The following is an 18,782-nucleotide window of genomic DNA, read 5'->3' on the forward strand; positions in this document are numbered from 1 at the left end:
TTTCAATTTTCTTGGGCATATGCCTAGGAATAGAATAGCTGGGTATTGTAATTCTATTTAACTTTTTGAGGAACTGCCAAACTGTTTTCCACAGTGGGCATACTATTTTTCTTTCCTATCAGCAATGTATAAAGGTTCCTATTTCTCGCTCCATATCATCATCAGCACTTGTTATAATCCATCTTTTTTTTTTTTTAACATAACCATCCTAGTATGTATGAAATGGTATCTATTTTATGTTTAAGTTGCATTTCTCTAATGACTAATGATGTTGAGTATCTTTTCGTGTGTATGTTAGTTATTTGTGTATCTTTAGATAAATGTCTGTTCAAATCTCCTGCCCCTTTGCCCCCCCCCCCTTTTTTTTTTTTTTGAGACGGAATCTCGCTCTGTCACCCAGGCTGGAGTGTTGTGGCCAGATCTCAGCTCACTGCAAGCTCCGCCTCCCGCGTTTACGCCATTCTCCTGCCTCAGCCTCCCAAGTAGCTGGGACTACAGGCGCCGCCACCTCGCCCAGCTAGTTTTTTTTTTTTTTTTTTTTGTAGTTTTTAGTAGAGACGGGGTTTCACCGTGTTAGCCAGGATGGTCTCGATCTCCTGACCTTGTGATCCTCCCGTCTCGGCCTCCCAAAGTGCTGGGATTACAGGCTTGAGCCACCGCACCCGGCTTTTATTTTTTTTTTTTTGAGATGCTCTCTTGTTCTGTTGCCCAAGCTGGAGTGCAGTGGTATAATTACAGCTCACTGAAGTTTTGACCTCCAGGGCTCAAGCAATCCTCCCACCTAAACTTCCTGAGTAGCTGGGACTACAGCCATGTGTCACCATTTCTGGCTTTTTTTTTTTTTTTTTTTTTTTTTTTTTTTTTTAGAAACGGGGTCTCCCTGTGTTGCCCAAGCTGGTTTCTTACTCCTGGGCTCCTGGGCCTCCAAAAGTCTCGGACTACAGCATAAGCCACCATACCTGGCTGCTCATTTTTTCACTGGGTGAGTTGTAAATTATTTATATATTCTGGGTACCAACTTTTATCACTTAGATGATTTGCAAATATTTTCTCCAATTCTGTGGGTTATCTTTTCTCTTTCTTAATAGTATGCTTTGATGAAGTGAAATTTTGTTTTTTGTTTTAGTTCTTTGTGCTTTAAGTATCATATCTAAGAAACTTTTGCCTACTTCATGGTCACAAAGATTTATATCTATATTTTCTTCTTAGACTTTTATAAATTTAGCTCAGACAATTAGGAGTTTGATACATTTTGAGTTAATTTTTGTATGTGATGTGAGGTAGGGGTCTAACTTCATCCTTCTGCATGAAAAAATTATTCTTTCCCCCATTGAATTAGTTTGGCATCCTTGTCAAAAATCAATTGACAATTGACCATAAATGTATTGGTTTATTTCTGAACTCTCAATTCTATTTTCTTGATCTATATGCCTATCAATATATTATTACAATATCAATATTATATTGATAGTAATCAAGCAGTCTTGATTACTATAATTTTATGGTAAGTTTTGAAGTCAGGAAGTATGAGTGAACCAATTGTTTTCCTTCCTCCTTAAGATTACTGGGCTATTCTGAGTCTCTCACATTTCCATATGAATTTTAGGACCAGTTTGTCAACTTCTATGTAAGAGCCAGCTGAGATTTTGTTAGAGGTTGCAACGACTCTTGATTAATTTGGTAAATATTATTATCTTAATAATATTGTCTTCTTATCTCTGAATGTGGTATGAATTTCCATTAATTTAGGTTTTGACTTATTTCAAGTATGTCATATAGTGTACAAATCTTGCACTTCTTTTGTTTAATTTATTCCTGAGTATTTTGTATTCTTCTGTAAATGGAATTGTTCTATTAGTTTCATTTTCTGATTATTCATTGCTAGTGTATAGAAATAGAATTGTTTTTTGTGTATTAAAAATTTTGGCAGGGGGGATTTAATTATTTAGTGTGTGGATTAAATGGGATTTTCTGCTTACAATGTTATCTTCTCTACAAATATAGTTTTACTTCTTGCTTTAAAGCTGGATGCTTTTGTTTCTTTTCCTTGTCTAATTTCCCTGTCTAGAAATTCCAGAATAATGTTAAATAGAAGTGGTAAAAACAGACATTTCAGTCTTGTTCCTGCTGTTTGTATGAAAACTTTTAATTTTCCTAATTCAGTATGCTAACTATAGATTTTCTGTAGATTCTCTTTATCAGATTGAAGAAGTACCCTTCTAGTCCTAGTTTGCTTCGTGTGTATATTATGAAAGGGTGTTAGATTTTGTCAAATGTTTTGTCTGCATCTACTGAAATTATCATACTTTTTGTTCATTCTTCTATTAGTATGGTGTATTACATAGATTGACTTTCATATGTTACAATAACCTTGTATTCCTGGGATAAATCTTACTTCGTCATGGTGTATAATCCTTTTTATGTGTTGCTGGAATTGTTTTGCTAGTGTTTTGTTGAAGAATTTTACATCTATATTCTTTTTTTATTTTATTTTTTTATTTCTTATTTTTTATTATACTTTAAGTTCTAGGGTACATGTGCATAACGTGCAGGTTTGTTACATATGTATACTTGTGCCATGTTGGTGTGCTGCACCCATCAACTCGTCAGCACCCATCGACTCGTCATTTACATCAGGTATAACTCCCAATGCAATCCCTTCCCCCTCACCCCCCCCCGTGATAGGCCCCGGTGTGTGATGTTCCCCTTCCCGAGTCCAAGTGATCTCATTGTTCAGTTCCCACCTATGAGTGAGAACATGCGGTGTTTGGTTTTCTCTTCTTGCGATAGTTTGCTGAGAATGATGGTTTCCAGCTGCATCCATGTCCTTACAAAGGACTCAAACACATCCTTTTTCATGGATGCATAGTATTCCATGGTGTATATGTGCCACATTTTCTTAATCCAGTCTGTCACTGATGGACATTTGGGTTGATTCCAAGTCTTTGCTATTGCGAATAGTGCCGCAATAAACATACGTGTGCATGTGTCTTTATAGCAGCATGATTTGTAATCCTTTGTGTATATCCCCAGTAATGGGATGGCTGGGTCATATGGTACTTCTAGTTCTAGATCCTTGAGGAATCGCCATACTGTTTTCCATAATGGTTGAACTAGTTTACAATCCCCCCAACAGTGTAAAAGTGTTCCTGTTTCTCCACATCCTCTCCAGCACCTGTTGTTTCCTGACTTTTTAATGATTGCAATTCTAACTGGTGTGAGATGGTATCTCATTGTGGTTTTGATTTGCATTTCTCTGATGGCCAGTGATGATAAGCATTTTTTCATGTGTCCGTTGACTGTATGAATGTCTTCTTTTGAGAAATGTCTGTTCATATCCTTTGCCCACTTTTTGATGGGGTTGTTTGTGTTTTTCTTGTAAATTTGTTTGAGTTCTTTGTAGGTTCTGGATATTAGCCCTTTGTCAGATGAGTAGATTGCAAAAATTTTCTCCCATTCTGTAGGTTGCCTGTTCACTCTGATGGTAGTTTCTTTTGCTGTGCAGAAGCTCTTTAGTTTAATTAGATCCCATTTGTCAATTTTGGCTTTTGTTGCCATTGCTTTTGGTGTTTTAGACATTGCCCATGCCTTGCCCATGCCTATGTCCTGAATGGTATTACCTAGGTTTTCTTCTAGGGTTTTTATGGTATTAGGTCTAACATTTAAGTCTCTAATCCATCTTGAATTAATTTTCATGTAAGGAGTAAGGAAAGGCTCCAGTTTCAGCTTTCTACTTATGGCTAGCCAATTTTCCCAGCACCATTTATTAAATAAGGAATCCTTTCCCCATTTCTTGTTTTTCTCAGGTTTATCAAAGATCAGATGGCTGTAGATGTGTGGTATTATTTCTGAGGACTCTGTTCTGTTCCATTGGTCTATATCTCTGTTTTGGTACCAGTACCATGCTGTTTTGGTTACTGTAGCCTTGTAGTATAGTTTGAAGTCAGGTAGCGTGATGCCTCCAGCTTTGTTCTTTTGACTTAGGATCGTCTTGGAAATGCAGGCTCTTTTTTGGTTCCATATGAACTTCAAAGCCGTTTTTTCCAATTCTGTGAAGAAAGTCTTTGGTAGATTGATGGGGATGGCATTGAATCTATAAATTACCTTGGGCACTATGGCCATTTTCATGATATTGATTCTTCCTATCCATGAGCATGGTATGTTCTTCCATTTGTTTGTGTCCTCTTTTATTTCACTGAGCAGTGGTTTGTAGTTCTCCTTGAAGAGGTCCTTTATATCCCTTGTAAGCTGGATTCCTAGGTATTTTATTCTCTTTGAAGCTATTGTGAATGGAAGTTCATTCCTGATTTGGCTCTCTGTTTGTCTGTTACTGGTGTATAAGAATGCTTGTGATCTTTGCACAGTAATTTTGTATCCTGAGACTTTGCTGAAGTTTCTTATCAGCTTAAGGAGATTTTGGGCTGAGACAATGGGGTTTTCTAAATATACAATCATGTCATCTGCAAACAGGGACGATTTGACTTCTTCTTTTCCTAACTGAATACCCTTGATTTCTTCCTCTTGCCTGATTGCCCTAGCCAGAACTTCCAATACTATGTTGAATAGGAGTGGTGAAAGAGAGCATCTCTGTCTTGTGCCAGTTTTCAAAGGGAATTTTTCCAGTTTTTGCCCATTCAGTATGATATTGGCTGTGGGTTTGTCATAGATAGCTCTTATTATTTTGAGGTACGTTCCATCAATACCGAATTTATTGAGCGTTTTTAGCATGAAGGGCTGTTGAATTTTGTGAAAGGCCTTGTCTACATCTATTGAGATAATCATGTGGTTTTCGTCTTTGGTTCTGTTTATATGCTGGATTACGTTTACTGATTTGCGAATGTTGAACCAGCCTTGCATCTCAGGGATGAAGCCCACTTGATCATGGTGGATAAGCTTTTTGATGTGCTGCTGGATCTGGTTTGCCAGTATTTTATTGAGGATTTTTGCATCGATGTTCATCAGGGATATTGGTCTAAAATTCTCTTTTTTTGTTGTGTCTCTGCCAGGCTTTGGTATTAAGATGATGTTGGCCTCATAAAAAGAGTTAGGGGGGATTCCCTCTTTTTCTATTGATTGGAATAGTTTCAGAAGGAATGGTACCAGCTCCTCCTTGTACCTCTGGTAGAAATCAACTGTGAATCCATCTGGTCCTGGACTTTTTTTGGTTGGTAGGCTATTAATTATTGCCTCAATTACAGAGCCTGCTATTGGTCTATTCAGGGATTCAACTTCTTCCTGGTTTAGTCTTGGAAGAGTGTAAGTGTCCAGGAAATTATCCATTTCTTCTAGATTTTCTAGCTGATTTTCGTAGAGGTGTTTATAGTGTGCTCTGATGGTAGTTTGTATTTCTGTGGGGTCTGTGGTGATATCCCCTTTATCATTTTTTATTGCATCTATTTGATTCTTCTCTCTTTTCTTCTTTATTAGTCTTGCTAGCGGTCTGTCAATTTTGTTGATTTTTTCAAAAAACCAACTCCTGGATTCATTGAGGGTTTCTTGTGTCTCTATCTCCTTCAGTTCTGCTCTGATCTTAGTTATTTCTTGCATTCTGCTAGCTTTTGAATGTGTTTGCTCTTGCTTCTCCAGTTCTTTTAATTGTGATGTTAGAGTGTCCATTTTAGATCTTTCCAGCTTTCTCTTGTGGGCATTTAGTGCTATAAATTTCCCTCTACACACTGCTTTAAATGTGTCCCAGAGATTCTGGTATGTTGTATCTTTGTTCTCATTGGTTTCAAATAACATCTTTATTTCTGCCTTCCTTTCGTTATGTACCCAATAGTCATTCAGGAGCTGGTTATTCAGTTTCCATGTAGTGGAGCGGTTTTGATTGAGTTTCTTAGTCCTGAGTTCTAGTTTAATTGCACTGTGGTCTGAGAGACAGTTTGTTATAATTTCTGTTCTTGTACATTTGCTGAGGAGTGCTTTATTTCCAATTATGTGGTCAATTTTGGAATAAGTGCGATGTGGTGCTGAGAAGAATGTATATTCTGTTGATTTGGGGTGGAGAGTTCTATAGATGTCTATTAGGTCCACTTGGTGCAGAGATGAGTTCAATTCCTGGATATCCTTGTTAACTTTCTGTCTCGTTGATCTGTCTAATGTTGACAGTGGAGTGTTGAAGTCTCCCATTATTGTTGTATGGGAGTCTAAGTCTCTTTGTAAGTCTCTAAGGACTTGCTTTATGAATCTGGGTGCTCCTGTATTGGGTGCATATATATTTAGGATAGTTAGCTCTTCCTGTTGAATTGATCCCTTTACCATTATGTAATGGCCTTCTTTGTCTCTTTTGATCTTTGATGGTTTAAAGTCTGTTTTATCAGAGACTAGGATTGCAACCCCTGCTTTTTTTTGTTCTCCATTTGCTTGGTAGATCTTCCTCCATCCCTTTATTTGGAGCCTATGTATGTCTCTGCATGTGAGATGGGTCTCCTGAATACGGCAGACTGATGGGTCTTGACTGTTTTTCCAGTTTGCCAGTCTGTGTCTTTTAATTGGATGATTTAGTCCATTTACATTTAAGGTTGATATTGTTATGTGTGAACTTGATCCTGCCATTATGATATTAACTGGTTATTTTGCTCGTTAGTTGATGCAGTTTCTTCCTAGCCTTGATGGTCTTTACATTTTGGCGTGTTTTTGTAATGGCTGGTACTGGTTGTTCCTTTCCATATTTAGTGATTCCTTCAGGGTCTCTTGTAAGGCAGGCCTGCTGGTGACAAAATCTCTAAGCATTTGCTTATCTGTAAAGGATTTTATTTTTCCTTCACTTAAGAAACTTAGATTGGCTGGACATGAAATTCTGGGTTGAAAATTCTTTTCTTTAAGAACGTTGAATATTGGCCCCCAGTCTCTTCTGGCTTGTAGAGTTTCTGCTGAGAGATCTGCTGTTAGTCTGATGGGCTTCCCTTTGTGGGTAACCCGACCTTTCTCTCTGGCTGCCCTTAAGATTTTTTCCTTCTTTTCCACTGTGGTGAATCTGGCAATTATGTGTCTTGGAGTTGCTCTTCCAGAGGAGTATCTTCGTGGCGTTCTCTGTATTTCCTGAATTTGAATGTTGGCCTGCCCTGCTAGGTTGGGGAAGTTCTCCTGGATGATATCCTGAAGAGTGCTTTCCAACTTGGTTCCATTTTCCCCCTCACTTTCAGGCACCCCAATCAGACGTAGATTTGGTCTTTTTACATAATCCCATACTTCTTGCAGGCTTTGTTCATTTCTTTTTCTTCTTTTTTCTTTAGTCTTCTCTTCTCGCTTCATTTCATTCATTTGATCCTCAATCGCTGATACTCTTTCTTCCAGTTGATCGAGTCGGTTACTGAAGCTTGTGCATTTGTCATGTATTTCTCGTGTCATGGTTTTCATCTCTGTCATTTCGTTTATGACCTTCTCTGCATTAGTTATTCTGGCTATCAATTCTTCCCCTCTTTTTTCAAGATTTTTAGTTTCTTTGCACTGGGTACGTAATTCCTCCTTTAGCTCTGAGAAGTTTGATGGACTGAAGCCTTCTTCTCTCATCTCGTCAAAGTCATTCTCTGTCCTGCTTTGATCCGTTGCTGGTGATGAGCTGTGTTCCTTTGGAGGGGGATATGCGCTCTTATTCTTTGAATTTCCAGCTTTTCTGCCCTGCTTTTCCCTCATCTTTGTGGTTTTATCTGCCTCTGGTCTTTGATGATGGTGATGTACTGATGGGGTTTTGGTGTGGGTGTCCTTCCTGTTTGTTAGTTTTCCTTCTAACAGTCAGGAACCTCAGTTGTAGGTCTGTTGGAGATTGCTTGAGGTCCACTCCAGACCTGTTTGCCTGGGTGTCAGCAACAGAGGCTGCAGAAGATAGAATACTGCTGAACAGCAAGTGCGCCTGTCTGATTCTTGCTTTGGAAGCTTCCTCTCAGGGGTGTACTCCACCATGTGAGGTGTCTGGTGTCAGTCTGCCCCTAGTGGAGGATGTCTCCCAGTTAGGCTACTCAGGGGTCAGGGACCCACTTGAGCAGACAGTCTGTCCATTCTCAGATCTCAACCTCCCTGTTGGGAGATCCACTGCTCTCTTCAAAGCTGTCAGACAGAGTCGTTTGCATCTGCAGAGGTTTCTGCTGCTTTTGTTGTTGTTGTTGTTGTTTAGCTGTGCCCTGTCCCCAGAGGTGGAGTCTACAGAGACTGGCAGGCCTCCTTGAGCTGCTGTGAACTCCACCCAGTTCGATCCTCCAGGGCTTTGTTTACCTTCTTAAGCCTCAGCAATGGTGGGCGCCCCTCCCCCAGCCTCGCTGCTGCCTTGCAGTTAGATTGCAGACTGCTGTGCTAGTAATGAGAAAGGCTCCGTGGGCATGGGACCCTCCCGGCCAGGTGTGGTATATAATCTCCTGGTGTGCCCGTTTGCTTAAAGTGCAGTATTGGTGTGGGAGTTACCCGATTTTCCAGGTGTTGTGTGACTCAGTTCCCCTGGCTAGGAAGAGGGATTCCCTTTCCCCTTGCTCTTCCCAGGTGAGGCGATGCCTTGCCCTGCTTCAGCTCTAGCTGGTCGGGCTGCAACAGCTGACCAGCACCGATTGTCTGGCACTCCCTAGTGAGATGAACCCAGTACCTCAGTTGAAAATGAAGAAATCACCTGTCTTCTGTGTCAGTCGTGCTGGGAGCTGGAGACTGGAGCTGTTCCTATTCGGCCATCTTGCTCCGCCCCCTACATCTATATTCTTAAGAAATATTGGGCTATAGTTTTATTTTTTTGTGATGTCTGTCTGGTTTTGGGAAATACTGGCTTCATAGGATGAATTAGGCAGTACTCCTTTTTCTTCTATCTTGTGGAAGAGTTTTGGCAGGCTTGGTGCTAATTCTTTAAGCATTTGGTCCTGGGCTCTTCTTATGTGAAGTGTTTTGGTTACACATTTAATCTCTTTACTTGTGATAAGTCTATTCAGCGTCTCCCTCCTCCCCAGGGTTTGTTGTTGCTGCTGTTTGTTGTTGTTTGTTTCTTTAGTGAATTTTCTGAGCTAACTGTAAAGTCTGTATTATTTGTCATACATGGCCACTGAAGTCTCTGCTCACTTAGTTTAGTTGTCAGCTATGAGTGAACAGTAATTTCCTTAATTTCTGGAACCAATAATTTTGGTTCCCTAGACTTTGCCAAAGTACTGTGTTTTGGGGAGTTGGGAGTACGGTGTGGCCTTCAACACCCATCAGGTAGATGACAACAGTTCCTATATCCTAACTTTCTGTTTGTGTAGAGCCTTGAGGTCAGCTGGAGGAGAGGCTGCAGGCCCTTCTCAGATGCTTCCTGAGCTTGCAGACAGACCTGGACATGTGTACAATCTGATGCATGTTCACAGCCATCTAGATCTCATTAATACAATGGAGCTTTTCAAAGGTCTGATGAATATCTTATTCCCTAGTTTTTCCTTTTAAGTTTTTTTGGCTAGTCTGTTGTTGCTCCAACTGTTATTCGACATCCTGGAAACTGCAAAGTTAAACAATGGTTTTTTCATTGAGCGCAACAAATGTCCCTAGATTTTTAGAACTGAGCAAGTCAGGTCAAACAAAGAGATTCTCGCAAGTGCGGTCTTCCAGAAAATCACTAAACAGTTCAAATAATGACAATTCTCTAAGAATGTGGCTTTGAATGATGCCCAAACCTGTTCTGCTCCCCTCCAGTGGCTGCCAGAATTCTGGTTTCACCATAATTACAGGGCTGTTGATTTTAAAGGTTTCCATGGAGCTAGAAAGAAGAGGATGGAAATAGAGGAAGTTAAACCATCACAAAACTTGCTCTTCTTACCAAGAGTAAGCCATGTTTGTTGAATAAATGCCTTCTGGATTGCTGCAAGTCTTTGGTCAGTTTCCAGAGTTCTGAAAAAAACTGATCTGGAAAATTTTGCCCATTTTCTCACTGCCGTTATAGAAGAGAGAATTTTTAGATGTCCTTACTCTTCCATTTTCACAGATGTCACCCCTCTAGGGATGTTTTGATAGATGGGTTTTTTCTTCATTATGAGTCTTATTTTCCAGGTTCTTTGCATGCCAATTAATTTTCTGTTGCATGTCAGCCATGAATTTTACCTTTTTGGTGACTAGATATTTTTTATTCTTATACATATATTTTGAGTTTTGCTCTGGATTGCATTTATTTTGTTGGAGAGCAGTTTGACCCTCTCTTGCCTTGCACTTAAGATGTGTTAGGCAGACCAGTATATTGTTTAATCTAGGTTAACTGTTCCTCTCTACTGTGGCAAGACTCTTTTGAGTACTTTACCTACTTCCTCATGTATTTAAGTTTTCCAGTCTAGCTGGAGGGAATAGGCACTATATTTGGTTCTGTGTGATCATTAGAAAAAGTAACTTCTAAGCCTTTTGGTTGGTTGGTCACTTTGGTTGGTGTCCTCACAGGTATGTACACACTACTGGTCAGAACTCTGCTGTCTTCCTTTCATTGTGCCAAGACCTGGAAAGTTTTTCAAAGCAGTAGGCTGGAATGATTTTATAGTGTCACTTTGTTTCTCATCTGTCATGGATTACTATTCTTTATTATCTAAGGTCGAGTGTCTTAAAAGCCGTTGCTTTATATATTTTGTCCAGATGTTTTGGTTGTTTTAAGTTAGAAGGTAATTCTATTCCTTGTTACTCCACTTTTGCTAAAAGCAGAAATCTATTTGCCCATTTTTGGATTGGGGCTTTAATTTACACCTAAATCGCTTACCTATTTTAGCCAAATGTTATTAGACTTTACATGATATCTATGAAGATACATGTGTGCTAACTTATACATTGTTACCAGTGATCTAAGGCTAATAGATACCCTTTATTTCCAGTAAGGACCCTCAATATGTTTTATTCCTCCAAAGCTGTGCCTATTGGGAGACATAGTTTCATACAGTTGAGATGGTAATGTAATTAAAACACACACACACACACACACACACACACACACAGGCACTACAGGTAGAAAATCTAGCCTGAATCTGAGTTTCTTTCATTTGTTGGTACAACTCTGGGAAACTTGTCTAATGTCTGAACCTATGCTTGCTCATCTGTAAATGAAACTAATTAAATAGGATTATTGTGGAAATGACACAGCATAATGTATATTAAGCATCTGACAAATATTAAGCCCTGGCTAAAGTTAATGACATTTTCTTCTCTTTTAATCATGTATTTTTCAGTGTGCAAACAACTGTGGATTTAGTTACAGACAAAGGATTACATATTGCACCGGGATCCCATCTACTAAGAAACATAAGCTCCATCGACTTCGGCCTATAGTTTATCAGGAATGCCCTGTGGTGCCTTCCTCTCAGGTTTACAAATGCATTAACAGCTGTTTGCATTTGGCCACTTGGAAAGTTGGAAAGTGGAGCAAGGTCAGTGTATAATTATGAATTTTAAAACTTCTGAATAAGACTTTCTAGGTATGGGAAATCTGGTAATCTGTACACCTAATTAGATCCTCAGAGTTGCCCCAGACCACTATTGTCTAAAAACCACTTTATTAGTTATTTATATAAATATCTTATCTCTTGTTTGATGCTTGCTATAGCTTGCTTAAAGCAGAGACCATAACTCATACTTATTTCTGTTCCTTAGAGGACTTAGCACAGTGGCTTGCACTTTGAGTAAGTGCTTAAGAAATATTTATTGGTTAAGTGAAGAAATAAATAAATCTAACATATGAGTAATAAAAGTTATATCATATTCTGTTTCCAATTTAATTGATAGAAAGCAAGTAAATATCACTTTGCAAACTTAGCACATAACTTAATGAGATAGTCTTAATTACCATCACTGGCTAATGTTTATGAAGTATTTACAATGTATTGTTGCTAACTGCACAAAATGAATGAAAAGAAGCCAGTAACTGAGAAATAATAGATTCAGGCTCATGCCTAAGGATTTCTCCCACCTGTGACTCTCCAACCCCCAGCATAGTTTTGTGTCTTCTGTGGATCTAGCCACTACTGACCTTCAGTGTGCTCCAGAAATACCTGGTCTAAGAAAAGGAGACTTGGATTTTCTGGCCTTATGATTCATAATATAGTTTATCTTCAAATTTTACTCTGTTCACAGTGCTCAGTGACTTGTGGAATTGGGATAATGAAGAGACAGGTGAAATGCGTTACCAAACATGGTTTGTCCAGTGACTTATGTTTAAACCATTTGAAACCAGGTGCTCAAAAGAAATGTTATGCCAATGACTGTAAGTAGTAGACTTCAAAACTCTACCTAATACCTAAGGGTTTCTAATAAGTTTCAGTTAAACTAAATATCTGTAGTAGTTGCACACTCCACAAAACAAAGTGTCAGATACTCAGAGTGTAGCAACGTTTCTATGATTAGGTTCATGCTGTGTTTGTAATTTGCTCTGTGTTAAGTTGTGTTAATTTGTCTTTGAAGGTAAATCATTTACCACCTGCAAAGAAATTCAAGTGAAAAACCACATTAGAAAGGATGGTGACTATTACCTTAACATTAAGGGAAGAATAATAAAGGTATTAAGAAAACAGTTCCTATTTTATTTTAACGTTGATCATTGACTTTGGAAAAAGTTTTTCTAGATGTTTACATTTTTTCTTTAGATTCATTGTGCAGACATGCACTTGGAGAACCCTAAGGAATATTTAACACTGGCCCAAGGTGAAGAAAACTTTTCTGAAGTGTATGGCTTTAGGTATGAGATGTGTGTTGGTCTATCTGAGCATTTTCATGATCTTCCGAGAGAACTGGAACTTCTAACCTTTAGAGTGATACTTGAATAGCTTAGATGTTAGACAAATAATGTGGGAGCAGGTAGACATGTTACGACCTAAACCAGATGTTGTTAATGCCTGTTCAGAAATAAAGGCTTGAATATTAACCTGTACTGTTAATACTGACTATTGACAGAGAGATTGACTAAGAATACTGTGGCTGAGAAGTCAGACATGGAGAAGGGAAGAATTTAAGAACTATGTGCATTTTCATAAAATCAAACTAATTCCAGTAATAAAAGCTAGAAGAATTGCAGTTGAATTATTTTTCTACAAACTCTTCTTAGATGTTTCATTGAGAATTTTGTAGGTTCACCTAAAGTGATTTTTACTTCTTTCTTAACTTGTTGACATTATAATATCGAAGAGCAGGAGTGTGTTTTATTTTTCTATTCCCAAAGATAATCTACATTATGGCCTAGTAACTGCACCTAATACTAAAATATTCCAATGTTGTTACAGACTAAAAAATCCATATCAATGTCCTTTTAATGGGAGTAGGAGGGAAGACTGTGAATGTGACAGTGGACACCTAGCTGCTGGATACACTATTTTCAGCAAAATAAGAATTGATCTCACTTCCATGCAAATTAAAAGTAAGTGCTCAATCTACATTTTAAAATCAAAAAGCCTCCATTTGCTTATGAATGTCTAACAATATGTTGGTATATATGGTAGCCAGGGTACAGAGAAGGACCTGGCATTGTGCAAAAATTGCTTACTTTTTAAAAAACAGTTAGCTACATACTTCCTCTGCAATGACATGCACCATGAGGACTTTTTTTTTTTTTTTTTTTTTTTTTTTTGAGACGGAGTTTCACTTTTACTGCCCAGGCTGGAGTGCAATGGTGCAATCTTGGCTCACTGCAACCTCCGCCTCCTGGGTTCAGGCAATTCTCCTGCCTCAGCCTCCCGAGTAGCTGGGATTACAGGCACATGCCACCATGCCTGGCTAACTTTTTTGTATTTTTAATAGAGATGGGGTTTCACCATGTTGGTCAGGCTGGTCTCAACCTCCTGATCTCAGGTGATCCACCCACCTTGGCCTCCCAAAGTTCTGGGATTACAGGCATCAGCCACCGCTCCCAGCTGGAGACTCTTAATAAAAATGTAATGACAGTGACAAGTAAGATACTGCCCTTCCAAGATAAAATCCTCTACCTTAAAATCCTCAGGTACATTAAGGATAAGAAAGTTGATATCCTCAGTCTACTTGTGGAACCTTTTTGCAGGATTTAAAGTAATCATTTAAATTAGTTTCAAATGATAATTTATCAGGTATTTTCCCATACATTATCTCATTTGACCTTTTTAACACTCTTATATTAGTTAAGGCAGGTATTACATCATAATGTTATAAGTAATACGGAAGTTAAGCAACTTGTTCCATTCATACAATTAGTAACTGGCATTAAGAAAAACAAAGTCCTACTCACAGACCTTAGATTATAGATCGTATTGCTTGTCTAGAAAATAATTTATAATACAATCAAGTCAAAACATCTTTATAGAACTTAATATACACCAGGCAAATGCAGCCTGCCATCCTGAAATTTACATATCTACATGAAGAGGCAAAAAAGTGCATTTCACTAGCAGAGGTTCCATCTCAATTGCCATTGAATCGTCAGTGCCTAGCATGGTGCATAAGTCATAGAAAGCAATGAAAAAAATTTAAGAAAGCATATGCATGAATACATAATATATAAATTATAGTCATACAATTATGAACCATTATTATTAATAATAATGGCTATGATTTACTGAATATCCACCATCTACTACAGTGTGGCAGCATTATATTACTATGGTTACAATAATAAATTCTAGACTGTCTGGGTGTAATTCTTCATCTTCATTTATCAGCTGTGTCATGTTGGGCATATGTCTTTAAGCCTCGGTTCCCTCATGTGTAAAATGAGAAACTACCACTAAGGTTTTTTCTTCATTTCCTTTTTCTTTCCTTCTTTTTTTTTTTTTTTGTTCTTATTTGGTGATGATTAAGAGATGACATTTGTAACGTATCTAGTCATTGTTTTACATATAATACAAGGTTGTCAAACCCACAGCCTGCAGTCCTCATGCGGCCCAGGGGGGCTTTGAATGTGGCCCAACACAAATTTGTAAACTTTCTTAAAACATTTTGAGGCGGTTTTTTTTTTTTCCTTTTTTTTAGCTCATAAGCTATTCTTAGTGTTAATGTATTTTATGTGTGGCCCAAGACAATTATTCTTCCAGTGTGGCCCGGGGAAGCCAAAAGATTGGACATCCCTGATAGAGTACATGCTATATAAATATTGGTTATCATTTAATAATGTGTATGGTTATAAGCATATTATTAGCACTCTAAGTTTCTAATAGGCACTCAGTAGCTTATTTGCTGTTAACTAGGCTGCTTTTTAACAAAGCTGCCATTTTGCCAGGCATTGATCTGGGCCTGGAGCATACAATGTCAAATATATACAGTTTCAGCTCCTCTCTTCTTCTTCCTCAAACTTGTATGGTAAAAAAATCCAGCCTTGATTAAATTAAACCTCCTACCCATTCTGTGCTTGTAGCATAAAACTGAATGTGGCAAATAATACTAGCCCTTCTGACTGATACCATTTTAAACCCATGAGTACTAAGCTTACAGGGATCCATGGCACTGCCAAGTAACTCTATTGCATTTCCCTAGTCCATTCTCTCTCCTGCTTTTCTAACTTATACCTTCTCTTCTAGCTTCGAATTTCCACATTTTTAGTACCTCCATTCTACTAACTCACTGCTGGTGATCTTGCTCGCTATTTCACTGAGAAAATAAGAACAACCAGAAGGGAATTGCTCAAGTTCCCACTGCCACATCTACCCACCTACCTGAATCTTTACCTATCTCCTTTGCTTTCTCCTGTTTACCCAGATGAACTCTTCATGCTCCCATCCAAGGCAAATCCCGCTCCTTGTCCTCTAAACTCAGTGCCTTGTACCTACTCAAGAACATTATTTCAGCATATTTCATGATCTCCCTCACATCCTCAATTCTGCTGCTGAATCATTTAAATTCTTCATAGAGAAACATATTATTTCTTTCATCATAATCATGAGCAAATAATCTTGACCTTTACCCTTCCAGCCACTGTCCAGTTTCTCTGTGTTCATTTATAGTAAAATTTCTGAAATGAGTTATAATTTGCACTCTCCAATTTCTCTTTCCCCATGCTATACTCTAATCAATCTCTTATTCATATCACTTCCAGGAAACAGTCCTTATCAAAGTTGTCAATAACCTGTTTCCCTAAATCCAATGATAAAGTCTTGTTTTTCATCTTACATGATTCATCAGCAGCATTTGTTTACCAGGATACCATCCTCTAATGGTTTTGCGCCTTTCTTGACCCCTCTTTCTCCTGTCTTTCTCACTGTTTCTCGACTTGGCAAGTTATTCTTCATCTTCTACAACTCTGAATGTTGAGGAGCTGTAGGATTCAATTGTTATTTGGGAATCTCATTAAATTTATAGATTTCAAGTACCACCTGTTAAATGACAGTCCCAAATGCACATTTCCAACCTGGACTGCTACCCTAAACTCCAAAATCCAACTGTCTACTCAGCGTATTCATATGAATGTTTAATAGGCATGTCACACTCAATGTATCCAAAACTGAACTTCTAATATTTCCTGCCAAACCTGCTCCTCAAACCCAAATGTTGACCACTGCAGTAAATGCCACCAATAATAGTCTACTTAGTCTAGCTAAAACCTAGCAACACCTTCATCTTCTACCTTTCTTCCACACCCACATGTAATTCAGCATCAACTTCTGTCAGGTGAATTTTCAATGTGCATGCTGTTATGGACAGAATTGTGCCTTTCACTGGTCAACACAAGTCAACATGACCTTCCCACCTCTATTCCCTCTCAGTTTTCTGCTGCCCCGAGCCCCCTCGTCACTCCTACTATAGACACAGTGACCTGTTTGCTGTTCCTTGAACACACCAGGTATGCCCCCATCTTAAGGCCTTTGCATTTGTTGTTGCATCTGCCAGGAACATTCATCTGTAGCTGTCTGTATGTTTTACCCCTTCATTTCTTTTGGGTCTCTGCTGAAATTCGTCTTCTAAATAAGGCCGTCCAGAACCACTCTCCACCACTAAATTCTCTTCCTCCCCATTCTATTCTCTGCTTTATTTTCTTTACATAGCAAGTATCACCCCTAACATACTGTAATATTTGTTTTATAACTTGTCTCTTCCTGGTAAGACTCAGGTTCCACTGGCCTCTGTTTCACCCACTGCTGTGTTCACAATATTTATAATACTGCCCAATGCAAAATATATTGTAAATAAGTATCTGTTGCATTGAAAGTCCTTGCTTTTCTCAAGAGGTTTATAGGAACAGATAGTTTGAACAATCTCAAGACAACTTTGAGTTAACAAAAGTGGCAAAAAATGAGTTTTAGGAGGAGGGAGAAGCATGAACAAAAGCATGGAAGGGAGAAGCATTTTGGTGGTATCAGAGAATAAAAAACAGTCTAGTTTTGTGTAAACATAAATCAAATGTAGGTTGGGGGATGGTAGCTTATTAGAGAAGTTAGCAGGGAACAGATCATGAAGAACAGTGTATACGAAACTATCCATTTGAATTTTATCTTGCAAGTTATAGGAGCCATTGGAATAAAAGCGTAAAGGCATATGCAGGGGAAGGAATGTAGTTGGTTGGAGGCAGAACAAATTGTATCCATGAAAAATGATTAGGAAGCTAACGTAACAATTCAGATAAAAAGTGATGAGTACTGGAAACATGGGTCAGGATACCCATCTGAGAAATATTAAAGAGGTAGACACTACAGGATTTTCTGATAGAAGGGGTGTGGGAATTAGTGACATGGAATGTTTAGAAAGGTTTCTAAAATAACAAGACAGATGGTAATATAGTTTAGTGAAATGGGAAGTAGAGCAGGGCAATTAAATTTGAGGAAAAAGGTAATTCATTTAGCTTTGAACATGTTAAATGACAGATATCTGTGGGTCACCCAAGTAATGATGCCCAATAGGAGTTTGATATATGTGCTGTAACTCATCAGAGTCAAGTGAACTGCATATATACTTATGAGTCATCATTGTGTAATTGGCTGATGAAACTGGCTGTTGACTGACATGCTTTTGGAGATAGTAACAATAGATGGTTTGAAAGTTGTGTCTCTGATCTTTCAGCCTAACCCACAAATGCCACAATAAATAGTGGTGTGCAGATGAATGACCACCAGTTATCCGGGGAAGAAAAAGTCCCATTTGTGGTGTTAGGCACTAATATATACGTGGTGTATATATTCCTGCCATGACCAATCATAAGCTACCAACATGACCTCATTGTACCTGGGCTTGGGAAGAGACGCACACAGTTGGCTGTCACTATTTGTTACAAGCTGACTCTGGTAAACCATGGAAAACTTCCTGGTTTCCTGTGGAGAGATTTTTCTCTGTGGAGAGATTTTGAATTACCTAAATGAATTACCTAAATGAATTTTTATATATGCTGTCTATAAGCTTTCAATTTTATTGTTTTGTCATTTATGTTTACATAACCTTTTTTTCTCCAGTGATTTTGCTTCTGACCCCACTTTATCTATTTCAGATATTCTGTGACTTCAAATGTAATAATGCATTTATTTAGTTTTCAATCTTCTATTTAATTACTAATATGCTTGCCATTTGTTAGGGCAATTTATGATATGAACATTTTTGTATTAAACAAAATTTATTCATTGAGAGCCTAGTCTGTGTTATACACTAGAATTGTGGCATTTGTGCTTAAAATTTTAAAATTAATATATAAATATGTATGTTTACTAAGTAAGTAATATGAAAACTCTGTGTTTGATGACAAAGATTGCATTATTATCTCCATGCTAAAGAGTTTCATTTATTATTTTCTATTTATTATTTTCTAGCTACAGACCTTTGTTTTTCCAAAACAATATTTGGAAATGCAGTTCCATTTGCCACAGCTGGAGATTGCTACAGTGCTGTCAGATGCCCACAGGTATCTCATATTTGTTTGATTAATTTTCTTTCACTGT

The 18,782-nt window shown here is 38.1% G+C and overlaps 1 protein-coding gene across 1 annotated transcript in view; it reads left to right on the forward strand.

The window, feature by feature from the left end:
- ADAMTS20 (ADAM metallopeptidase with thrombospondin type 1 motif 20) overlaps positions 1-18,782 on the forward strand; it is a 218,081-nt gene that overhangs the window by 182,928 nt on the left and 16,371 nt on the right. The window contains exons 32-37 of the mRNA XM_010382396.2: positions 11,142-11,339; positions 12,043-12,172; positions 12,370-12,464; positions 12,552-12,643; positions 13,185-13,318; positions 18,654-18,745. Of these exons, the coding sequence (XP_010380698.2) occupies positions 11,142-11,339; positions 12,043-12,172; positions 12,370-12,464; positions 12,552-12,643; positions 13,185-13,318; positions 18,654-18,745 (741 nt within the window). The remainder of the gene's footprint in view (positions 1-11,141; positions 11,340-12,042; positions 12,173-12,369; positions 12,465-12,551; positions 12,644-13,184; positions 13,319-18,653; positions 18,746-18,782) is intronic.

Source organism: Rhinopithecus roxellana, chromosome 10, assembly GCF_007565055.1.
Source record: "Rhinopithecus roxellana isolate Shanxi Qingling chromosome 10, ASM756505v1, whole genome shotgun sequence".
NCBI lineage: Eukaryota > Metazoa > Chordata > Mammalia > Primates > Cercopithecidae > Rhinopithecus > Rhinopithecus roxellana.